A 25,201-nucleotide genomic window follows, 5' to 3' on the forward strand; every position below is an offset into this window, starting at 1 on the left:
CTACATTTCCTACCTGCCCGATTGCCCTGATGACTTTGCTTGGCCAGGCAGATCTTCACTGACTGGAGATATTATGTCAAATTGGATGGGAGTGTCAGGGGCAACAAGGGAATCCAAGGAAAGTGCTGAGAGAGCTGTTGAGTCAGACCCCAGTGACCCTGTGCTGCTGGTGCGAGCTGCAGGAGGACGAGATTGCCTACAACAAAACCAAAAGGCAAATTAGAGTATGAGTTCAGGTGGGTTGATAATGAATTAAACAGGGGACACCAATACAATATTCCAGGCCTTAGATGCAAAACTAAACAAAAACTAAAAACCTGAAGCTTGGGGTATAGCAAACAAATCTGTGAACCTAGTCACATTTAAGTTAAAGTTACTACTTCCATTAATAATTGCATCAGATTGATTTAACATCAATATATAATCACACATTAAGTATAACACAATCTGAGGTCTGCTTCCAGGAATTGGACACATGAAGAAAAATCTCATCATGAAGTCACACAACAAAACAGATATGATGAAACCAGCCAAAGTGTCCACCAGCTGGCACTGGGATTACTTGTAACAACGGATGCTCAGCAGTGCTTCAGCAGTGAAAGGTGTGTTCAGGAAATGTTCCTCTGGCCTATCAAAGATTTAGTTCTGATCACAAAAATATCTGTAGGTTTGTTAGGCTTTTTTTTTTCCCCCTGAAACTTTACCCAGGATTTTCTTTATATATGTGCACCTCAAATGCCCCCTGGCTGCTTCACTTACACAGCTGGCCTCATGCTCTCGTGCCTCTGCTGAAAGGAAGGAGAAGGAGTGACAGCCTCCAGAGCTGACTGGTTCACACGGGCAGCAATCTCCTGCAGCAGAGATGGGAAACAATAACTGAAAACAATTTTCTCAAAATATGCTTTCAGATTTTCTTTATATGCAACTGGGAAAAGTTATAAACTCAACCCTTCAACCCTTCATGAGAATCTTGCATTTTAAAATTTTCACCAACACACTTGCAGCATTTTCTTGCAATTTTTCTTCAAACACATAACCTGATGTTAACTTTCTCAATTTAAATGAACACATTGGCTTTAAAATACTGCCAATGTTAATAAAAGGAAGCAATAGAGAAAAGCTCCAATGATAACTCTGGCAAAAAAAGCAAATGTAGCCAGGAAAACCAAAAGAAAAATCTCATTTGAGAAATGCAGCCCTCAACTTTGAGCTAAAACCCATGAAGACACACTTCATATACAAGATACATGTTCTGTTATAAAACAGTTTTTATTGGGCCAATTCCCCTAATTTAGTAAGCAGAAATTGTTATGTAATTTTGTATCAATATGAACTCACTCTATAAACACAAATGTTCACATATTACTCATAATTATAAATTTTAGTAGAGTTACCTCAGGGTTTTCACTTAGATATATCTGCTTAGATATGTTGTTTATGGTGCATATCCACTGGAAAAGAGGAAGAAAAAAGAAAACAAATTAATCTGTTGTGTTTTCTAAACACTCTTGATTGAATACCTGAGCTGCTGTTTCAGCACTTTTTTACTTTCTTTGTAAATTCAGGAAGCCACATATTCTGCACACCCAGCTTGTCATTAAATTCACTGCCACCTGCATACTGCACCCTACACTTTAAGATTTTACTCACAAAAATTATTTTAGTCATACTAAAACTAAAGAAAGCTTAACTTACAGCTCTAAGGAGTTTTAAAAAAACTCATCAGGATTCTCTGTTCTTTTTTATTCTGTACTGCAGATGACATTGTTTCCTCACAACATTATAAAAATTCAATTTGGCTTTTGTGGAATTTGCTCATTTCTTGCATCTGCAAGCTAGAATCTGCTTTCTCTCTGCTCTGGAAAACCATTTGCTCCTGTTCCTGACTTTTCAACTTTTATCTGAAGGAGGAAGCTAACAGGAAGACTAAGATAAACAAGGTGCTACTAACAAAGATAATTTATTACTAAGTAAGTAAAAACAGAAAAAAAAAAATGCAGTATCCAGCTATGGTTAGGAATGTATTCTTTCTGTGGAGCAGAAAATCACTGGGCTCCACGCACACCTCCTATAAGCTTACCTCTTCATAATCTTTTTTACTTTCTGCCTGTAAGATTGAAGACCTGAAAGAAGAGAATGAAAAACACAATTTTGTGTATGTAAAATGCCTCACAAATACAGTCAGCCAAGAAATTACATTTTCATATTTACACTTCAAACAGCAATTTATGAAATGCTGAAGATTGTTTGTGCTGAGTGCAGTCAATGTTTAATTAGGATGGGGAAGAACCTATGCTTTCCTTTCAACAGGAAACAGAAAAGGCACACAATTCTAATTGTGTCCATGTAATACTTAAGCATTCACAAAATGCAATAATATGTGATTGTCAACTAATTACCATAATCTTATTTTGAGATACTACTCAGCTACATTATAGCGCTTATAAACAAAAATCCAGTTAACACAGTTAAAAGGATATCCCAGATTTTGCTTCTAAATATCCACAGAACACATCAAACACACCTTTCTTTTCCTAATTAGTGAGTCCAGTATTTCTTACAAGAACCAGCAATGTAAGAGCACTCACTTTTTGCCATCAAAAGATGTGATCTGGAAGCAGTACCGTCTGTCCTCACAGTCCACAGCCATCACAGAGCAATTGTCTATGTCCATGACAAGTCCCCCAGCCACATCTCCTCTTGCCTGGCTCATCAGATTTCCACCTTGAGTGAAGTAAAACTGCCTCTCCCAACTGGAAGACACCAGCCCTGTCTTACTAAAAGATAAAAAGAAGTCCTCAGTTAGCCTCCCTTTTTGCTCAGACACTCTAATATTAGTTGCTGTAATTGTGTTCTAATACAGAAATTAATGCCTCATTCAGTAAGGTTTTTAACTGTTGTAAAAGTAATCAATCTTTTTTAAAAAAAAATTCCTTGGAGCTTACTGTAAAAGTTACAGTTAAAAATTTTAAATGTTACAACTTATTTTTAATAGCTCTGAAAACAGCTGTGGGAATTCCTTAGAGGCACAGCTCCCTCCTGTGGACAAGGAACCACTGCTGCATGGAATCCAGAAGCTCCTTCCAAGGGTATTTTGGTTAACAGAATGCTTTGCTTTGTTTAGATCAAAATTACAATGTTTTATTAGTAATTTGAATCCCAAAGCTTTAACAGACACTTCCAGAACAATCCTGATAGATGGAATCTTGTTACTTCCCAGTTAGGATGCGGAGAAATTATACTCTCAAACCTTTTGTTTTTTAAACTGTGAAAATTCAGGCAAAATTAGACTAAAATCAGGTTAATTATGCTTTGCACCTGAATGACATTATGTCAGTGTAACAATGATAATTTAATACTAACTAGGTGAAGAAGTCCACAGAAAGAAACAAAATAGCTCTTATGTGACTTATTCAACTAAATGCATAAAATCAGCATAGCTAACATCTAAGAAAAATTTCCAGCTTCTTTAGCTTTCCTTTCCCAAAATTAAATACTCTGGGATTTTTAAATAACAAGTTACTCTTACTTTCTTGCATTGAGATAGCCAGCTTTCCGTGTCAGATTCCTATGGGCAGGAAATTTGGTAGGATCAGGATCAGGCAAATACAGTGGATCACTGGCTACTTCCAAGTCCTCTATAGTTTGTTGCATGTTTTCTACTTCACAATCCATCTCCCTGCGAACACTAAGATAAAAAACGTGTTATTAACAAAGATAATTTATTAATAAGTAGAAACAGAAAAAAATAATCTCCATAAAAGTTCAAAATTCAACAAAGCCAACTTACTTCTGTACACTTGTGCCAATATTGGTCAAAAATTCTTCCAGTTGCTCAGTAAGATTTTCTGAACCCATTTTAAAAAAGCTTATCTTTAAAGAAAAAAGGAGGAAAAGGGAGAATTTAGTAATTAATAAAACTACATTGACAATTAACAGATGGAGTCATAGGAGGTTAAAGTTTCTCAGAAAAATCTGTTTTCATCCCTCATTCCCATCAAAGCCTCTTACTAAAAGCAGCAGAATGTGTGTTTGAAGGCTGCTGCTGGCACTGCAGTGGCACTTGTGTCACAAGGACATGAACAGAGCTGCCTGGAGGAAATACAGAAACACAAGGAAACACTCCCAGGGGCTCTGTCCTTTTTCAATGCCACCATTCTGCTAACTGTTGCTCTGGGGGGTTATTTGGGGCACATAGGAGAGAACCTGTGGGGATTTGTCCAGGGCCATCCACAGGAAACGACCAATATGTATTTTAAGCACAGGGTACTCCATAATGGGCCAGAAAATCTGCCACAGCTAAATTGAGGAAGCCCTGGGACATGGCCCTGCCCTTCTGTTTTTTAGATTCAGCAAAAAGCTCCATGTAAGCAACAGCTTGCACTTACTTTACTGCACAAAACATGCAGAACTTGGCTCTTAAATGCAAGCTGCAAAGTTTCAAAAGAAAGCAAGAGTTCTTGCCTTTGGAAAGCTTTCAGACAGTGTTCAGAAGTTGATTCCTACTCAGGTCACTGTAGCAGTGCCAGCTGCTGGAAAGCTTGACTTGCAAAAAAACCCAAAGCTCATGCTTAATAACATACTTCCCAAAATAAATATTAAGTCTGTCCAAATAACTTTATCATGGTTGTATTTTCTGTTGCACCCGTCCTCAAGTAAACCAATCATGAACTTATTAATATTAAGCAAAACCAAAGCAGGATGTTTTTTAGCATTCTGGCTCTTCCACAGCCTTGATTGACAACAGCAGTTTTGTGGCTTTTGATGAGTATCTCATTTCAGAACAGCTGCCACAGGAATGAGTTTAACTGTCTCCATGTTATTTGCTGAGAAGTTTCACTTCTATGTGCACCTGCATGAAAGCTCTAATCAGTTCTTCCATTTAGTGAAATCAAGTGCCCAGCAGTGAAAATCTAGGCATTACATCAAATCCAACCATCTGAGTTTTGGGGGAAAAATAACCATTATATTTGTCACCCAGACTTTGCTAAAAGACTCTGTATGGCAGTGAGGGCATGTCATGCAGAGATTGCTGCAGGGAGTGGGCAATGAGCAGTGCTAACTAACAGCACCACCAGGGCAGCAGCTGTGGCAGCCCAGAGAACTGCATGCATGGCTCTTGTTCTCCATTTCCTTCCTTGGACTGCAGAAGAGGGCTTGCAATGGATTTCAGTACATCAACCTTCATGAAGTACTTTTATTTCTTCTTTCAGACCTACAGCTTTCAGAATCTGAAATTACCTGAGCTTGCATGTATCCTAGCAAGGGTTCTAGCAGAGAAATCTTCTTTTTGTACTGGAGAGTGTTTAATGCACAGAAATAATGCATCATAGTCTGATGCTGTTTTTTCCTTGAAGTATATACATCTTCTGTAACTTCAGCCTTGATCTGAAGAGACACAGACAAGGGGAGGGGAAAAAAGGAAGGTTTGAGATTGGCATTGATCACATGCCTTCTGGACAGCTTTATAGTCAGCATGGAAAAACCCAGTCATGTTCTACCCTCTATCACCAGCTGCTGCATATTTTACTATTCTGCTTCTCTAATTTAAACATGAGATATGTGAAAAACAAATACAGCATTCTTTGCTACCTGGAAACTGTGGTTATTTCTTCACAAAAACAAACTGAATATGACATCACAGTATTATTCCTGAAGCACTGTCAGTGTTACAGGACAGCCTGCTTTCCTGTCTAGACTGCTAAAAGCTATCAAATGTCACACAGAATCTGCCACACACTGTCTTCCATCATAAATATAAGATGAAAATTATTTCTTATCTTCTTTAAAAATCTTTATATTAAGATTTTGTTTTACAAACCTTTTCATTTTCCTTTCTTTTTGACAACCGACTGTATCTGGTAATGGCAGCATCATGGTCTAAGCAATCAAGAGAGAATTTATGATCATTTTCACAAATTAATGACTTATGAAACAGAGCAGAAAACCTTTTATGTCACAGTGTTACACAGACAGCTGAATGCAAAGTTGTCATATTAGCACCTTGAGGAATAGTTCTTGTCTGTTTATAATCACTTCTCTGCAACAAATACTTGGGCTGAAGATAAATTCTAACCAGATGCAAATGTTGCCAAATTGTTACAAAGTTCCCTAAACATTCACTATTTTTCAAAGAAGAACTGCCCATCAAGTAGAGAAACTTTACATTATGAAAACCTGTATCTAATCTTTTTTACTTCTAAAACAATTAAATTTCACTGAGAGAAGTAGAATTTATTTAAGTATTAAGTTCTTATTTAAATAAGTTCTTTACATGGATATATTAGAAGCAGCTAAAAAAAACTTCTGAAAATACAGAAGAGAACTGTGAAATTTATTCTAGAAAAGTAATTTTTTTAAATTTATCTGGTCCTGTCTTTAAAAGCAAGCTAGCATCTTACACTTTCTGTAATTTTGGTGGCATAATCCCACATTGTTTAATAATCATACATACACTTAAGGTTTTGTAAAAAAACTCTTTCAATTTGCCTTAATACTTCAGTACACAGAGCAGAGATTTACAGGTGAACCAGGAAAAGTTGAGTGCCTAAGTATCACTCAGAAAAATTACACCTTAATTAATTACTTAAAGCCTACAGGCTTAACTCCACTAGTTAAGGACAAATAATAATCTACAATAATACTGTTGTCTTGTAATATTGATAAGACTAAGTACTTTACACTTACCATTGCTTGCAATTTGGAAAACTTCTTTTAGAGTTAGTATCTCTAAAAAAACACAACATATCACAATTTAAGTAAGTTCTTATTAATGTAACATTCATGTATTACAGTTTCTCATGTGATGTTTCACTACTGAGCAATTGAAGGCAACATCTTTTACCATACTGAGCTACCAGCACAGGCACTACGTGGCCTGAGGATCATTTCTGGGCTTACCAAAAAAAAAAAAAAAAAAAAAAAAAAAAAGGAGTAATTTCTTTTCAAAAGTCTTTGGAAGTCATCATCAATGCAAATGTGTCACCTGTAGTTCCAGTCTGGGCTCTGGTTTGAGCTGGGGACATGCAAGCATGGGAGATGGGCAGTATCAAAGCCCAAACCACACTGGGACTCCTCTTAGCTAAAATCAGCCGAGTTCCAGCTGGTTATTGCCTCCTGTGCCAGGAACTGGAACCAGCACAAAGCCTTACACCTCTTCTGATCTTGGCTGTGGTTTGTGCCATGTTACAATACAAACCAGCAAAGAGCCATAATCAACTTTATGGTAAAGCAAGAACAAAAAACCTTTCCAGGAAGTGCCTATGAGGCTCATAAAGAAGTGTAGGGTCAATACAAACTACACCAGCTGGTGGCTACATCCTGCAGTGGGAAAATGTCATTTGGAATTACTGCCTCAGGGATGCCTCTTCAGTAAGTACTAACAGGAGAGTTTTCAGGTCCTGAGAAGCAATACCAGCCTTGGAATAGTCCATTGCTAAAAAAAAAAAAAAATAACCAACCCAACCAAACCATAATCTTTTCAATCATAATTTTGCTGTGAACTATTGCCAAAGAAGTATTTTCCAATATTGATCAAGAGTTAGAAGGCCTATGAAAGACTTGTGATTTTTATTTCAATTTAGATTTCAGATCTTCATATCTTAGGCATACCCACTCTAGAATGTTCAAAATAGGGATATTTAAGTTACTTGGAGTTTAACTCTTATGATTTCTACTTGGAAGCCCATTTGCCACAGCAGTCTGTTCCCTCCAGTATCCTGAGTAAAATCTACCATCATCACACACATTAGATGTTATTTTAAGCCAGGCACAAGATAGAATTATTACAAAAATAAGAAGCTGCTGCAAGCACCTTATGTCTGCACATAAGAAGTCACCTGTACTACAGCAGAGTTGAATAACCACATTCCTAAATCTCAATACAGTTGGCACTTTGCCTTTTGAGCTTAGTCCAGCAATTATACAGATGTCATGATCTGATATACAAATCTTTCCTGAAAATGCAAATTATCTGAAAATTATTCTTTCCTAATGTTTTTGAGTAGCTGCTAATTGTTCATCTTGAATAGAAGATAAGTACTTCCCTAACATAAATAATATTTTTGTTGCAACAATAATAATGTTAAGTTCAACTGTAATACTCTCGTGAATAGAAATAACTTACTTTGCTTTTTAAATGGGGAGATGCATACTTTTGAGAGCTGAAAAATAAGTGGTGTATTCTATTTAGTGAAACAAGAGCTATGAAGGTTAAATGCTATGTTTTTATTGTGCTGCTGTTGAAAAAACAGTATTTGGTCAAGTCCTCTACCTTTTAGATCCCTTTCTTTAAACTGGGTAATAGGAAACATCATTGCATCTGCAAGCTGAGTTGAAAGTACTGCATGGCAAGAGCTGAGCTGAAAAAGACAAAAGAAGAGAATCTTAGGAAAGCAGTGCTGAGACCAAATCAAATGACAATAGGTGGACATCAATGTCACTCAAAGATGACATGAACAACTCAAACACATTTTTGCATGTTCCTTTTTTTGCAGCTACTTTTTTCTAGGTTCCAGACCTCATCAGCAGTTTTTTACAGAAAAAAAACTTTAGTTTTTTAGATTTCTACAGAAAACCTTTAGTTTTTCTCTGAACTTTTCCAAGCTACTGGATCATGTCCAAAAATGGCCTCATCCATCCTGACTAGTCCATTTATTCCCAGTTTCCCTCCAGCTAAGTCACAGCCCATCTTTCACAGCTCACAGAGGTAGAACAAAATGTGATCCTCCTCCTAAAATGCTGTTTAATTGAGGAGAGGGATCACAACAAAAATCCTGATTCAGCTCTTAATGGTGCTCAGTTGTGTGTCCTATGAGTCAGTATCTAAGAGAGCAGGAGGGTCCTCTGTCAGTCAGGTACCTGGAATCAGGCAACACAGATACCCTCCTGTACAAGCTGCTAACTGCCACTGTGTAATGGTTCTGGCTCTATCTCTAGTGGTTAAACTAGTTTTTTTCAGCAATGTATCCTCATTTTGCTGAATTTGTTCTTTATCCTAAGGTTATGTAACTTTAAATAGATGCTGCAATATACAATTAATTGTTTTGTTGTTGACAAATGAATGCCATTTCTGTACTTTCTGGCTTAAAGAAGGAGTAATTAGGCAGTTAAAGTCTGTACCTGACAGCATTAGCAAAGCACATACAAGGACTTACCTCATCAATCACTTTTGCAAATTGCTGCAGAGTGGAAGTCATGACTTCATCATCTCCCCCGAGTGGAAAACGCTGAGAAAGCAAAATGAGTTATGTTGTTTGCAGTGTTTTGTGTCATTCACAAAACTGGATTAATCATCTCTATGAGTATATCAGGTATTCCATTATTTTAAAATATTACACAGTTAAGATACACTGAAGCAGTTCATCTCATTAGGTGGAAAAGGAGGATAGGGAGCAGCAACTTCTTAAAAGAAGCAAATTTTTGTTTTAAACATTTTTAACCTCAGCAAAGTGGACCCAGCAGCAAAGCTACAAAGAACCCTTCATTGTACAGGGTTATGAGGAAAGAGAATTATGGATTCCACAGTCTGCTTTCAGAGATGGAATTATGCTCACAGAGAAAATTATGGTTGTAATTTGGAGATTGCAATACAGTCTCTTCTCTTTGGGACTGGTGATATTTAAGCACTTAAGGGTAAACAGGTTTATAAAATAAAACCAAAACAGAACTACCCTAAGCAATTCTCAAAAAAACTAATCCAAAAGTAAAATATTTCAGAAGTTATTAATATTCTTCATGGTAAGAGGAACTTCATGCTGGTTTAGCTGGAAGAACTAAAATAACAAAGTAGATTATTTCGGCAACAACTCAAACCACCAAGCCACAGCAGTTCCTTTTATCTGGACCAAACCTAAATACATTCTACACTGTGCTCTGGGAGATAAAATACCACAAAAATACACAGTATTCTGACCACAGTATCTGTCCACACACAGACTACATGATTTATGCAGTACCTGTTTCTCATATTCCTTCAGAAGCTTTGAAGTCAGATGAGTTGCTGCACTTAATTCATTCTGATTAAAAAAAGGGAAACATGAAAATCAATAAAAAGTCAAACAGGTAAAGCATATCTAAATTAAAAATACAGACAAACTCAATTTTTTAGAAAAACATACAAAATAGATTCTGTTTCTGGCATAAAAATTGAGTTATTTCTAGATGAGTGAAACATGAATATATTGTGGGTAAAAAATAACCTCCCACTTGATACATACTATTATACACACCAAGATCATTTTATTGTGTGCAACATTTTGGAAACACTTGGGAAATACAATAGAGCTACTTGGAGAACAGAGAATATAATTTCACTTGTCATAAGAAATTCAAAAAGAATCACAAGAATTTAGTCTTTACCACTCCCTAACACACAGAAAAGCAATCATTAATTCTTACTTTATTTCACTTCTGCATTTAAAGCATATGGAAGTTAAAGAAACATGACATGTGGTTCCAAAACTTGATAATGCATTCAAGAATTTCATTAACGCTACCTGAGCATCATATATTCTGTGCATGGCTTGAAACAACTGATTGATGTAATTGGATATTGCAGCAGCATCTTCTTCAAATACTCCCAGCAAAGAGCGGGTCTGTAACAATCAAACAGCCAAAACACAACCATGGCAAGTTAGAAGAGAGGAATTTCAATATAATGGAATTTCAGACTTAAATAGCATTATTTCAGGTTTCATTACTGAACATTTTATAAACCCTCCAATACTGCTTAAAGGAATGATACCTGTTGCATGCCAAAGAATCTTACAGATAGCCAAGCTCAGCCTTCCTCCTACTGTCAGCCTCTCTCCAGGTTAATACATTTTCAGAAAGGAAAGGGCCAAGGGAGATGGACAACTGTTAAATGTTGAAACTCTGGGCAACTACTGGTCTCACTATGGTACATCCCTGAGGAGGGGTAAAGATTACTGGTATTAAACAGCTTGCCAGGTATACACATTTGCACTCCAGTGAGATCCAAATAAAGGCTGTGACTGTCTCATACTGTCCAACCTGAACACAGACAGTTGCTGGTTTTGCTTGGACCTATAATTTACCTGTGGAATAACCATCAATTCTGTGGTCAAAAGGTTGAGGAACTACACCAAACCAAAACAAACAATACAACCTGCATCTGACTGTCCTCAACATACATGTTTCTCACCACTGAAAGAGAGTGAAACGATCTGTCCTCACCCCAGCTTGTCAGTCTATCTGTTCTGTAGCTGGTGTTACCCACAAGCTTGATGACTCCTGTGTCCAGCTGCAATCCTGCATCACTGATGGTGCTTCACAACCTCCACCTCAAAAACCAACCTCATTTATCACTGGCCACCTATTAGACTAAAACATTGATCTCCATCTGTAAGCCCAACTACCCAGCCAGTTTTTCCACTCAGGTCACAGTCCATCCCTCTTCCCTTTTGGGCAGAAGAATGTTGCCAGACCGTGTCAGAGCCCTTGCACAAGCCAGGGTGACTGACATCCCCTGCTCTCCCTCCTGCCCAAAGGGCTGACTCGATAGGAAGGCAATCAGGTTGCTCAGGTGTAAGCTTGAGTGAGATGCTGACTGCATGTTCTTGCATCCTTTTTGCACTTGGAAGCAAGGTTATTCCTCCTCATTGTGAGGATTTTGAATGGCTTCCATCCACCAAAATTCCCAAAGAGGATGTCCCAGTAACTCTGCACAGGCCAGACTGGCTTCTCTTAAAACACTGCTTGGGATGCTTGGCTGTAGAAAAGGGAGCAGCACTTGCAAGAGCCACAAAGGAAATACTCTGGCAATGTTTTAGCAAAAGGACCATGCTTTGTTTTTAGGTTTACACTGAAATTAATGTCCAGGCAGAAAATTAAAAGAATCATAAGCACATTAGTGCTTTTTTTCCCCAAACTGTGATTGTTAAACACTTGAAATTGGAAGTTCTGTTTTTTAATCTACCCTAGGCTGTCTTGCAATTACTGAAGTCTTTAGTCCATCTCTCCTTGAAGCATGAAGGTCTTTTTCAGCTATTTCTGATTTTTTGCTTTTAATGATAATCAAAGTATAATCATATAAAGTATATAATCATATAAAGTATAAAACTTATATAAAGTATATTATTTAATGATTCCTTTTGACCTAAGATTCTTTTATCTAAGTTGCATTAGATGCCTGGCTGTATCACAATTACTGTCATGCTATATAATGTCTAAAAGATATAATCAAACAGCATAATCCGCATAAAAATAGCTTTAATGCTGGTTCTAGTTTATAAAACAAGTGGAAAGAGGTGGAAGAGAAGTCAAATCTTTGCCAGGTGTGGCAACATGTGTCACAGCCTTGACTCTCCCATTAAGGTAGACAGAGACGGAAGAATGCAAAAGAAAAAATTACATGGTACTATAACCACTGAATTATATACTCGTGACCTTTAAACCTGAAGAGAAATAAACCTGAGCTTGGAATTTTAAAGGAGTATTATGTAAGGTTTCTGGATTATACTAACTCTTTAAAACTGAACATGGAAAAAAAAAATATTTTTGTTTTACTTGAAAAATATCCGTTATTGATGTTCAACATCATATGATACTAATGGAAAGAAATTAACCTGAAACTGTAAATAAATTATGGCAGACTTCTGCTTAGCAGAAAATGAGAGCATTTGTTTACTTATGTTTCTAGTAAAACTCTGCATCATTTTGCATTTTCTTTAGGATTCTTTCAATCCGTGTTTGTGAGCAAGCAAAGAGCAAAGGACCAGGGAGAAGCTGCACAAAGAAACCCCTTGTCAGAAGTGAGTGTTAAGCGTCCATGCCATCAGATGGAGGGCACTGCAGGTGACAGGAGACAGAGCCTGTGCTACCAGTCTCTTGGCTTTTTGTTGTGCAATGCTTTGGGAATGCAAATCAGTGTGAGCAGAAACTCTCTCTAAACACACGCTGAGTGTGTGTGTAATGGATGTCCTAGGCTAATAACTAAATTGCTCTGTTTTGCATAGGAAAAGACTATGTAAACTTGGTGTTTGGTTTAGGCCTGACAAGCACAGTGGTTAGATTTTGTTCCTGTGACAACAGGAAATGAATGGGTTTGGACGTTTTTGAAAAGCCTTTCCTTCCTCAGACACAGAGTAAGTCTGATATGAAGTTTATATACCTACAGTCAGTGTCTGAAACACGAACTGCAGGCCATGGTGCAGCACTAAACAACCACCCAGGCTGATGGGCTGTGCAATATTGACCATGAATGTATCCAAGTCATGGCAACTCCTCCAGAGAGAGGCTTCTGCTTGCTCCAAGCAACATTTGCTGCCATTTGCTGCACTGATTTCAAAGTAACAGAAATTAATTAATGTAACAAATGGACTAACCCAACAGAACACTGAGTCCTTACTAGAGGACCTGGGTCCTGGAGCCACCTGAAATATTGACTGAAAGATGTAAATTTTCCAGCTACAAAAGACAATATTGACAAATATTTTCTACCTACAAAAGACAATACTGACAAATCCAATTACTTAAGCATCTCAAACATATCGGGCTGAATCAGTCTCTGCTTGTCTGTATCACAGCTAACCTCACACAGAAGATTCTAGAATTACAATTGCATTCTAATAAGTAACATTTTTTCAAGTGCTTCCCAAATGTCCTCAGATGGTCCTAAGTTCATGTCACATTTGACATTTCCTATAAATTCCGAAAAGTTCTGACTTCCTTATACTAAGAAAAGACCTTCAAGAGATAATTTTTAAAAATCAGCATTATTACAAGACTTTCAGAATTTTTTCCTCTTCATGAGATCACAGCAGGTTTGGCCTCTGGACCAGAACCCACATTAGAGGCCAGATCTCATCTCACATTCAGCATTTGAGCTATCTGGGGCACTGTCCTTAGGAAATCAAGTATTCCTTTTCTGCATGGCCTTCTCCTGCCTTTTTAAAGTCGTCTTTCCACTTGATATAAAATTGTTAAAATAACTGTCATTTTAGGGGCTATATTTTCTTTTTTAGCAAGTGAAAGTTTCTCTTCCTGTAACTTAGGAATGAAAACTACAAATGCACATGCTATTGCAATATAGGACAAACTGCTCACTATACAAATCATGCACCAGAACAAGGACCTTAATTCAAAAGGCTGCCATAAAAGAAAACACATTGCAAACTTTCTCCAGCATCTCAGAAATACATACAAGGACTTGCTCTTGCTGCTGCCAGCAACAAGAGAAACCAGAGACACTGAATAAATCATTTCCTACTTCAGAACGAAACTCCAGCGCACTACAGAGCATCGCTGACACACGCCAGGCAGCAGCAATGCCAGAGAAGAGTCGGAGCGCGGAGAGGCCTCCGGGCACCGTGCGCTTCCCAGCCGCTCCGCACTGAGCGCGGCCGCGGTAAGCTCACCCAGCAGCCGCTCCTCGCACGGCTCTGTTCAACCTTAACGCGCCTTAGAGAAAAACAAAGAGGAAAATCGTTTTGAGAAGGCAGCGCGGCGTTTGTGAGCACGAGGAGTCCAAAATCGAGCCTGAGTGCGAAGGCGGGGGTGGGATCAGAGAGCCGCTGCTGGTGCCGGCACTGCCCTGCCGGAGGTGCCGCAGCACCCGCAGCTCCCGCTCCCGGCCCGCAGCACTCCCGGGAGCGGCGGCGGGGCCAGCGGAGCTCCGAGCGGGCGTTCGCAGGGCACGGCCGGGGCGGAGAGCCCGAACCGAGACCGCCGGAGCCCCGCGGGGCCGAGCAGGCAGCGTCCCCGCCGCGCTGCTGGGGCGTCACCCTTCCTCCCGGCCCCCGCCGCGGCTCTCCCGGGGCCGGGAACGACAGGGAAGCAGCGCTGGGCCCGCCAGCAAGGACTGGGCCCGATGCGGCCTCCGCTGGGCCCGTCTCACCTGCGGGCTGTCCTCCAGCGTCTCCTCGATGGGCAGTTTGTCGATGCCGGGCATGGCGGCGACCGCGCTGAGCCCCCGCGGCCCCGCTCCACCGCGCCAGCCCGGCCGGACCCGACCCGCGCCGACCCCCGCCCGCCGCGCGCCGGACGTCCCGCCCCCCGCACGCCCCGCTTCCCCATTGGCCCGCTCTCTCCTCTCACCCGGCTGCCCATTGGCTGGCGGGCCTGCCCGTTCGCGCGCAGGCGCGGGGGCTGAGGCGCTCGCGCGCGGCTCCTGAGGGCCGAGGCTCGGGGCTGGCTCGGAGCCGCTCCGTGTGGGGAGCGCAGCGGGGGCAGCCCGGCAGTGCGGGTCACGGCTGTCAAGGAAATTGTCCTCCCAGCCCTGTCTGTGCTCCGGTGGTGGTTGTCGTCTCCTCACAGACAATTACCTTGAGGGCCGCTCCACAGCAAGGGAGCGCTGCTCGGTCCCGGCCGTTCTGGAGCATCTTTGGCACTCTTGCCATGTTATCTGGAGCATCCCTTTTGGCAAGTCTGTTATCCCTGACATGTTTATGGGCCCCAAGTGGAGGCCAGTCACTTCTGTGCTTGCAGTGAGATCACAAAGAGGTCTTAAGCTGAGACAGGAGAAATTCTGATTAGATATTAAAAAATAGCATCTCTGCTCTCTTAGACTGAATAGTTGTGGTACCATAGGTTGGTGGGAAATTTTAAATACTTAAAACTACTGTGAGGGCTTACTGAAATCAAAACGGGTCATTTATTTGACTTGTGGACTGGTTCAGCTTGAAATTACTTAGAATTGTAGAATCCTTCAGGTTAGAGAAGACCTCTAAAATCATAGAGTCTAACCATTAATCCAGCAGCCCACGTTCACCACTAACCGTGTGCCCAAGTGCCACATCCTCACATCTGAACACTTCCAGGGATGGGGATTGTCAGTGCCACCCTGCCCATGGAGAAACTTTTCCCAATATCCAATCTAAACGTTTCCTGGAACAGCTGGAGGCTGTTTCCTCTGGTCCTGTCACTTGTTACCTGGGAGAAGAGACTGACCCCACCTGGCTACAATCTCCTTTCAGGTAGTTTTAGGGAGCAAGACGTAGTAGAATTGATGATAGTTTTTAGCTGGGAAAAAAAAAAAAATGCTATTCCCTTGTTGGTTTTGCCTTTTTGGGACCAGGTGAACTTAGACTAAAACCAGATTAGAAAGTACATGAAGTCATATAGCAGAGCAAATGATGAATGATTGTGCAGTCTTGCTACGAGACCATTCTTTATGTTGTATCAGGTTATGATTTACCATCAAAAGCAGATAAAGGACAGAGTGGTGTATTAAATTGCAAACAGTTAAAGATTTTTGAGGTGGCTTTTGTTTTGTTTGTTGGTTTGGGTTTTTTGGTGGGTGATGCATGGGGTTTTTTTGTTTTTTTTTCTGTTGTGTTGTTTTGGTTTTCCCTGTAGGGAGTGGTGAAGAAACTTCCAAGTTAATACTGTTCAGTCAATTAATTTACCAGCTCAGCTGGTGACTCACCTGACTGAAGCAAGTCACAGCACCTCTCCCTTTCCCTGTCAATAAGGGTAATAATTCAGGTTGTCTTACAAGGTGTTTTAAAGACTAAATCTTGTATCTGCAGCCATGTGACAGGACATTAACAGTGGTTCATGACCAATAAATAGATGTGCTTTCTGGTTTTGAGTCAGTTAACTTGTGACCAAGCTTTACAGCAGTCTTTACAGCAATAAAAAATTACTTTGTGTCGTACTGTAAGATCATTTTCCTAGTGGAATTCGGGAAGGTAGTAACTTTAAGTGGATTGGGTTTAGTTAGCTTTGTGTCTTTACAGCTATAAGTGGCATCCAAAAGTTTTACTTGAGCTACAAATTGGACTGCAACAAATGTAATAGTAATGAACTGAAGAATCCTTCTGCATCCTGTAATTGTGATTTTAGTGTTACACTGTTTTCAGCATTGTAGACCTTTTGTTAGTGTGTGAGGGGTTTTTTGTTGTCTTTTGGGCTTTTTGATTTGTGTGGTTGAGTTTTTTGTTTGGTTTGGGGTTTTTTTGGGCGGGGTTTTTGTTTTTTGTTTGTTATATTTTGTTGTTGTTGTTTTTTCTGCAAAATATCTGCTAAAAAGCCTTAAAAATGAGGGGAACTAGCACTTGGCACTTTGTCAACAGAGAGAAGAGCAGTGAACACCCTTCAGAGGATTCCAGATGTGTGCCCTTATGGAGAAAACATTTTGCCTCTGCTGGAGGGTGAAAGTAGCTGAGTGGATAAGGTAGGCTTTATTTGCAGTGTTTCCCACTTTTTAACTGTTTTTTCCCACTGTTTTTCGTACTTTTTGCTAGTGACCACCTTGGATTAACCTTGAATTTACTTGCATTCACTTAATCTCCCTGTGTCAAAATAGCTTTTGCTTCAACCAAGAAATAGCTAACTGCTTTTGTTTTCTGAATATTTGTGTTACCATTTTGAGGTATTCTTGCTTTAACAAAACTTGGGAATTCTGAATTGGCTTTGAATATAATACTTGTTATTCATGTTAAAAACATATTTGAAAGAGAGCTTTATGCAGCATAACTTCTGAGGTGGTGAAATACTGGGTAAAGAGGTTGTGGGAAAGGTGAGGTGAAAGGCGAATTTTTGGAGTGTGATAAGTAATGAAGAAAGACAACATGTACCATTTATACCCTTTTAAAAAGCTGAAAATGTTGCCCAGGCTCTAGCGAAAGGTGACCCAGCAGTGGGTGAGAAGAGCAAAAGGCAGCAAGAGTAAGAACTGGGCCTTCAGACCAAAGCCTCCAAGAGCTCTCCTGGGGTCTCCTCAGCTGATGCAAACAGCCGGTGGAGGATTCCCATCTCTGAAGAAGGAGAGCTCCATCTCCTAAAGAAATGAACGCCACTGTCCCTGGGCAAAAAACAGTGCTGCAAAGTCTGAAAGGGAGATTAGTTTCCTGCCTCATCAAGTTTGTGATGCTGTAAGAGGATTGGATTTGCATATCCAAAGAGCAGTGAGTTTTCCTATTATTGATTACTTAGGATTCCCAATTTAATGTTTGCTGTGTTGCTCTAATTATCCCTACCAAGGTATTTAGTTAAAAGTCTGCAGGTAATTTCAAATGGGTTGCAAGGTAGTATTGGGCAATGCTAATGGGCCAAAACAATGAAATACAGTTTTCAAGAGAAGGCTTAAGGTCCATAAATGGTGACTGGAGCTCATCTTGCAAGTGAACATTGCAGGTGGATGCATGCTCCTTCAAGATCCATTGATATGTGTGAGAAGTGTCCTTGGTAAGATCACTTCTGGAATTGTCACTCTTTTAATAGTTTGGTTTGACAGCAATCTTACTGCACAACACAGGCAGGTCAGAAGGAGAGGTAACTTTTCCTCCTGAAATAAAAATATTTTGTTCATGTTTGCCTGTTATTTTTGGATAAATATTGATTTTATAGTGTCTCTACAGAAATTCCTCCTTTTCTTGTCCTGAACCAAAAGCTGGTTTTGAGCATGTGATGTAAACTGCTGTGTGACTGACAGATGAGCTTGAATATAAAAATGTTATAGTCTGTATTTTATTATAATGGATGAAATCAGAATTCTGTCAGACTTTATTACAAAACCTTTATCTCCTTTCTTCCCATTACTCTTTTTTTTTTTTTTTTGTGATTTTAAATGTTGACTCTGTAGGATTTAAATATACTTCTGTTTGCTATAAACCTACAAGGAGGGAGAGACATCTATGAGAAAAAGGATGCTTTTAAACCTGTAAATTTGAGTGTACTGCTTCTATTCCTTGAAGTTTTGCTTTTATGTAGTGAAGAATTATCAGGAAATTTCACATCTGGTATGTTTCAAAAAGGCTGCAACAAAGTTATTTTAATAAGAAAAATGAATGCATGAATTATTTAAAATAGTTGGTGCAACTGTTCCTATTAACTAATCCAGGCACTTGGAAGGCAATTACACTGAGCTTTGACAACACTGCCAACCCACTGCACAGTGCCTTATGCCAAAAGCTATTGTTGTTTTATTGACCACGTTCACCATTACATATGCATATGAAAAAACAGAGGCATTTTCATCGGGATTACCCTAATAGCATTAAGAGATTATTTTTTAAATTTCCTTGGAAGGAAATTCACTTAAATGAGATTACTTATTACTTGACTGGTTTCCTATCATGCTTCTATGTTTAGGTAAGTGGAGTCCATTAGAGTATGAAGTTTTTTTAAAAACTGATTTTATACATTAATGATTTCAAATAAAAGAGAAGTACTATATTTGTGCACAGCTTCTTTTGAGAAAGTGAAGTCGATGCTCTGGTTAGGAGAGATAACACTTTTTGTCCCCCTTGGTGGCCCCCCTAGTGTCACCATTAGTTGCTAATTACTTGCAAACAAATAAACAATTAACTCCTCGTGCCTCTTGGTGGGAGAGTTTTCATTGACATGCTAAAACTTTCTAATAAAAGATTTTAATTAATGACGTTACAAATCCAACCCCCTTGTCAACACAGCTATAAGGAGGACCTGTGGAGAAATGCAAGTACAGTACCCCGGCTATGCTGGCTGAGGGCGAAGGCATGGCCGGTCCCTCGCTGTGTGCTGCCGCCACAGCGGCCTCTCCGGACCGGCACAAGGTGCCCGGCTTTGGAGACAGTAAAACCACACACTGCTCCTTTTCCATTGAGAGTATATTGGGACTGGAGCAGAAAAAAGAAGGCATTGCAGCTGGGAAACCTCACAGACCCTGGATGGATGCATGCACCAGCTTGGGTAAGTCAGTCTGTTTTGTAACCTCTTAAGCTTTTACCCTTTAAAAATACTGGCATGTTTCTACTACAAACCAGTAAATTGAAGCTCTGCTTTTCTTGCTCTTTCTAGTTTTAGGTGATGACAGTAATCCCCATCTGCAAATCCCTGTTGTTTGCTATGAAAATCCATTATTTAATACTAGAAGTGATCCCGTGCAAGAGGAAAACGTTTTGAAATGTGAAAAATATTTTTCAGTCACTGAAAGACTGTCTTTCAAACGAGAATTGAGCTGGTACAGGGGTAGAAGACCAAGAACTGCATTCACTAGAAACCAGGTAGGGCTTTCCTTAGCATTTAACAAATGAGTAACAATGTAGTTTAGTAAAATGTTGGAAGAAACCTCTAACAGCTGATAAGTTCGGTGTGATACACCTCTGCAGAGAGAAATGCAATCAGGAACTAGTGTGAATTAACAGGAATGTTGCTGATATCAGCAGATCTGTGTTTATGCATGGAATCAGAATTGTGCAAACACTGATCAGAAGTCTCCTGTTGAACAAACTAAGCTGTTATTTTATTTATTTTATTTTTTACTGCTATGAACATAGTGTTAACTATTCAACAAGTGTATTTTAATCTCCTCAGATTGAAGTCTTGGAAAATGTTTTTAAAATGAACTCCTACCCTGGCATTGATATTAGAGAAGAGTTAGCTCGCAAATTAGATTTAGATGAAGACAGGATCCAGGTAATTAAAGATTTCTTTGAATTTTTCTGTAATTCCAGCTATATGTGCTCTCTGCTTATGTAGATAAGTAGTCTGACAGCAGTAATGAGAATGTTAATACTCTCAATTTAAATCTGTGTATATACATGAGACATGCCTTCAATGATTTGTGAAATGGAAAACACTGAATTCCTTCTGAAATCTAAAGCCTTCCATGGCACTGATGAGGTATTCATCACTATAATATTTCCACAATATCTGCTCTGTTAATCTCTAGTTATTATGTGCAGAACTTGATAATTTCCTTAAAATATTTTTTGTGTTTTGCTTGTCACCATATTTGAAAAATAAATTTGAAACAAGTATGGACATAATTTGTGAGACCACCAGCAGAGCATGGATGTGTTAAACCAGTGTTTGAACCTATGTCTTTATCTGGCCAAAAGCAAAATCTATTCAGGGATGTTAATTATTGATTTCCAGGTAATTCAATGTGATAAGAAGCATACTGTACACATAAGAATTCGGGCTTCACTTTGTTGTTTATCAGGCTTTTGTTGCAAGTATTATATTGGGCTTGATGAGAAACTTGGTGCTGCAAATAGTTAAGCAGCTGAAGAAATAGCACCATAAGACATGTGTGAATTCCAGATGTTCAGGATCTTCCAGGATCTGATTCTGTCACTGAATTTAATATCTCTTTTTATATTAATTACAGTGAAGCTGATCTCATTTTCCAGGTAACCTGGGGATATTATTTTCTTTGTGGTGATAAAATTACAGGTGCTGTCATCTGCAGATTTTAAATTTATATTGAACTTGCAAACTGCTGTTGTCACACAAAATATTGTCATGCTGTGTGAATACTTTCAAGTTTCAAATATTATTTTGCTTCCACTGCTGTGTTTCTGAAAAGCATCCCTTCTCTTTCCATTTTAGATCTGGTTTCAGAACCGTCGTGCAAAGCTGAAAAGATCACACAGAGAATCTCAGTTTCTAATGGTGAAAAATACTTTCACCTCCAGCCTGCTGGAGTAGAAGGAAGGATGGCTTGCTGTTACAGTACTGCTACAGAAAATGAAGAATTATTCAAAACCTGTATTAAGTAATGATATAGTAATTATGATTTTTTGCCCAGATTTGAAAGTTTATTATAATTTTCATTCAAATAAACTGTAAATACTTGAAGCATTATTCTAATCTACTTTTTGGGGAAAAAGTGAACTGTTCCTATATATATTTGAGTAAGTATTTTCAGAGATTTTTTGAGATATTTTTGCAGTTTAAAACAATGCGAATCCTAGGTTGCACAAGAATTTCAGCTTCTGTGAATTACTGCAGATGACTTGACAAGTTTATGGTTTTAGAAAAAGTCTGTTTCAAGTCTGAAATAAACTGTATGCAAAATAGATTTTGCTACAGGAAACACTTTGTCGCATTGCAGTTTAAAAAACTTATTTATAAAAAATATTATAGTTTTAATAAAGAAGATAATTTTTAGAAAAAGGTGTCTCCAATGGAAGGACTAATATTCAACTGCCTTCAGTTTTAACAATTGCTCAGTTAAAAGAAGCTGACAGTTATCTTTTTATGTGATTTTAATTAATTTAGGTTATTTGCCTATTTAATTCTCAAATTTGGTTATCTCCTCGCTTGTCAATATAACTGTTCTAGTTATGGAAGTTGCCCTATTATCTTTTAATGACAGAATTTAGCATTTCATGGGATCAGATCAGTGGGGCCAGACCAGATATCCAGATCATTGCCATTAATTTTAGGGTGTTTAATTCATTTTTATCAAACAGTCCATGAAAGTTAATTATCCTCATATTTGATATTGAACTTGAAGTCAAGGAGAGCCATATATGAAAAAAAAAAAACAAACCTCAAATCTTTCTTCACGGGCACAATGTAGGGAAACATTTTGAGTAGAGGCTGATGCTGCTCTTTGTTCAGCAGAGCTCTAAGCACTTGCCTCATGTGCTGGTGACCTTCAGTGAGACTCCAGCTGTGTTTCCTGCTCGACATAAATTCTACATTATCTCATGATCAGAGAGTATTGCTCTTCCTTTCTTCATGCTTGTATCCATAGCTGTTGTCCAATAGGATGAAAGGTAAGTTGATAAAATAGGGTGATAGAACAAATCATTTTATGTAGTCTCATACTAGGAAAAGCTAAAGGGAGGGATGATCTGACAGTCCTTACTTAGTATTTTGAATTATAGTTTGAGTTACAAGAGATTAAATAGAAAACATTTCTATATTTTCTGAAGAATATCACTGAAAAACTGCATTACTTTAGAACTGGGTGACAGATATTGGCCCTTCCGTGTTTTTATCTTCTTTAGCTCATTGCCTTCACTTCTATGCAGAATCCTAAAAATCTTGAATTGTTTGGCTTTGCTCCTGGAAATCTTATTTTGATACGGAAATAACAAACTTTTATCTGCTATTGAAACATTATTTTTTGTGCTTTATTGGATTTGGGAAATAACATTCCTAACTGAACTCTGTTGTATCCTGCATTCCAAAATACTTAAGAGAACCACTAGTAAAGCAATTTAAATTGAGCTAGATCCATTAGGAATAGTTTTTAGAGAAGCTGAAATCTCAATTCAGATACCTGCCTGATCTGGTAAAGGCAAAGACACTATTGGGAATGCATTCTTTTATTTTGTTTTTCTTCACACCTCAAAACGTATATTGCCCAGAGCTTAACCTTATTGCAGGTAATCTGAAACTATTGTCTGCTTTGGTTCTGGAAACAAAGTTTCCAGCAGCAACAGATTAGACTAATCTGTACAGATTGATTGCTTAAGAACCTTACTCTATTATCTGGCAAATACCTAAATACACCTAAAGTCTGCTCTAATGGAACTTGTCTCAAGTGACGGAAGTCTGACAAAGCAATTTAAGAGAAGCAGTAGAATAGTAGCAGAATAATAATAGCACCAGCCCTGGTATCCTGCTCTCCATTAGCAAATGTTACCAGCAGGATCTTTAGTGTGAGGTACTAGGAGTGTCCCACACAGTGCTAAGGGGAAAAGAATTTAAAGAGTTGCATTATTTGCTTCATTTGGCTTAGCTTGTTCTTCCCAGAGTAAAGGAATCAGCAAGTCAAAAAAGAGCCTCTCACTTCACATTTATACCTGCTTTGGCCAGCGTGGGTTTAAATTGTGCCCATCAGTTTCTCAAATACAGCTGGATTTTTTTCTACCATGAAAATCGTTAGTCTGGATTTCACAGGGTCTTTGTCTTGTCGTGGCAATACGCAGGGCTCCCTTGGCAATGGATGTGACAGTTGTGTTTCCTGTGCGGGAGCTGCAGTGGGGGAGGCTGTGGGCAGAGGCCACCCTGCATGCTGCAACCCAGCCCTGCTCCAGTTTTGCATGCTTTGCCTTGCAGTGTTTCTCCTTGTCTCTCTGCCCTTCAGAACATGGAAAATCTCAGTCTTTTTTGTTCTAGTTCTGGCTTAAGTTCATGAAACCACAAATTTTGCTTCCAGCCACGTTGCCTTGCTTTGGCTCCAGTGATCATTTGACCCTTGTGATAAGCTGATACATTAACTAAGATGGTGAAAAAAACTGTTCTAGCAAAGAACTCTCTGACTGAAGCTGTCATGTCAACAGCCACGAGCAGGTACAATACAGGCTCTGTCAGGTACTGATACTCTGATACTGGGTCTCTGTCTCTGACTGTAGTGGGGCCTAAATATTCTAGTAGTGTTTTTCTGAGGTAGGTCCAGTACCTGTGATCCTAACTGGGATGCTGGGCTGCATAATAATTTGTTTTAAATTGATGTTCTCTTAATTACTGTCTCCATATTAAATTTTCTCTAACTACAAATTTCAGCAATGCCCAGTGTTGTCTAAAAAAGCTGAGCATGTCTGTGGTCCAAAAGCAGATTCATAGTAATTTATACCAAAGAGCCAATGTTCCCAAAGTTCTGTTGTGATGTTACTTGAAGCATACATAAAAGCATAGTTTAAACTTAAATGTTAGCATCAAAAGCCTAGATTGAAACAGCATTCATTAAATTGTCATTTAACACTTTGAATTTGCAATTATTTAGTTTGTCAAGTCTGTGCTTACAAATAGCTAGCTAGCACACCAGCAAACTACATGTTTTGATTTTTGTGGTGTGTGTGGATGCATCTACACCTAATTTTTCTACTTGTTCAAAGTTTTGTATTGGAAATACTTCTGAAGAGATTAAACCTGTGAGTTCTATAGTTGTATGTAAGAAGATTAACATTGTGCTCAAAGTGTTATTGGAAGGAAATGTGACTTTAAAAATAATCCAGCATTTTTTATGTGACTGGATTTTAACAGAAGCCTTGTATAAAAGCAGTGTAAAATAATTTGCAAATGCCTTCGGTTTATCTAACATGAAAATAAGCTTATCCTAAACGATTGAGATCAGCTCTCAGGTTTAACTAACAATCATAGAATTAAGGCTTCCTAGAAATGGGTTGTAAAACAACTCTTTTATTCCATAGATTGATTTAGTTTCTGTATTAATTGTTAGATTGATGATCTTTGTCACTTTATTTTAGAGGACTTACATAATTGGATGGGAAATATAAGGTATTTTATTTTTAAAAATACTTTGGAGCTATAGTGATTGACATGAATTATTATTTCATGAACTGTTATTTGTGTAGTGGATTCATCTTGAGTCGAAATCCCATTCTGTTATTTTATATGAGCTATTTATAATATGTATGTATTTGATAATGAAAGAGTAAAAAGACAAAGTATAATAATCATTATATGAGGGGGACATAAGGATCCCACTGATTGCTTCAAAAGGGGAGCTCTTGTGGTCACAGTGGGCAAACAGGATTGTTGGTGAGGGAGA

The 25,201-nt window shown here is 38.7% G+C and overlaps 2 protein-coding genes across 3 annotated transcripts in view; one reads left to right on the top strand and one right to left on the bottom strand.

Moving 5' to 3' along the window:
- APPL1 (adaptor protein, phosphotyrosine interacting with PH domain and leucine zipper 1) overlaps positions 1 to 14,997 on the bottom strand; it is a 23,527-nt gene extending 8,530 nt beyond the window's left edge. Inside the window, exons 1-15 of the mRNA XM_041466506.1 lie at positions 14,858 to 14,997; positions 10,497 to 10,595; positions 9,957 to 10,016; positions 9,156 to 9,227; positions 8,273 to 8,360; positions 6,688 to 6,729; positions 5,822 to 5,880; positions 5,242 to 5,388; positions 3,791 to 3,873; positions 3,530 to 3,688; positions 2,589 to 2,777; positions 2,081 to 2,123; positions 1,395 to 1,451; positions 760 to 851; positions 14 to 196 (exon numbers count right to left, since the gene is read on the bottom strand). Of these exons, the coding sequence (XP_041322440.1) occupies positions 14 to 196; positions 760 to 851; positions 1,395 to 1,451; positions 2,081 to 2,123; positions 2,589 to 2,777; positions 3,530 to 3,688; positions 3,791 to 3,873; positions 5,242 to 5,388; positions 5,822 to 5,880; positions 6,688 to 6,729; positions 8,273 to 8,360; positions 9,156 to 9,227; positions 9,957 to 10,016; positions 10,497 to 10,595; positions 14,858 to 14,911 (1,427 nt within the window). The 5' untranslated portion in view covers positions 14,912 to 14,997. The remainder of the gene's footprint in view (positions 1 to 13; positions 197 to 759; positions 852 to 1,394; positions 1,452 to 2,080; positions 2,124 to 2,588; positions 2,778 to 3,529; positions 3,689 to 3,790; positions 3,874 to 5,241; positions 5,389 to 5,821; positions 5,881 to 6,687; positions 6,730 to 8,272; positions 8,361 to 9,155; positions 9,228 to 9,956; positions 10,017 to 10,496; positions 10,596 to 14,857) is intronic.
- A 153-nt stretch (positions 14,998 to 15,150) lies between these two features.
- On the top strand, positions 15,151 to 21,629 carry HESX1 (HESX homeobox 1). Of its 2 annotated transcripts, XM_041464543.1 has the most exons (6): positions 15,151 to 15,385; positions 17,037 to 17,137; positions 19,377 to 19,635; positions 19,744 to 19,949; positions 20,260 to 20,361; positions 21,280 to 21,378. In XM_041464543.1, exons 3-6 carry the CDS (start codon positions 19,422 to 19,424, stop codon positions 21,376 to 21,378), a joined length of 621 nt encoding a protein of 206 aa, XP_041320477.1. In that variant the 5' UTR covers positions 15,151 to 15,385; positions 17,037 to 17,137; positions 19,377 to 19,421. The 2 variants fall into 2 exon arrangements, with proteins under 2 accessions (XP_041320477.1, XP_041320486.1); XM_041464552.1 differs by lacking the exon at positions 15,151 to 15,385 and having other exon boundaries at positions 17,038 to 17,137; positions 19,553 to 19,635; positions 21,280 to 21,629.
- The last annotated feature ends 3,572 nt before the right edge of the window (positions 21,630 to 25,201 follow it).

This window comes from Pyrgilauda ruficollis, unplaced genomic scaffold, assembly GCF_017590135.1.
Source record: "Pyrgilauda ruficollis isolate IOZ18807 unplaced genomic scaffold, ASM1759013v1 scaffold10, whole genome shotgun sequence".
In the NCBI taxonomy this organism is placed as follows: Eukaryota; Metazoa; Chordata; class Aves; order Passeriformes; family Passeridae; genus Pyrgilauda; species Pyrgilauda ruficollis.

Excerpts from the sequence above, each read along its gene's own strand:
- HESX1 (XM_041464543.1), top strand. The coding sequence starts at position 19,422 with ATGCTGGCTGAGGGCGAAGGCATGGCCGGTCCCTCGCTGTGTGCTGCC. Across the intron at positions 19,636-19,743 it reads GGATGCATGCACCAGCTTGG|TTTTAGGTGATGACAGTAAT; the intron begins GTAAGTCAGTCT and ends TGCTCTTTCTAG. Across the intron at positions 20,362-21,279 it reads TAGATGAAGACAGGATCCAG|ATCTGGTTTCAGAACCGTCG; the intron begins GTAATTAAAGAT and ends TTTCCATTTTAG.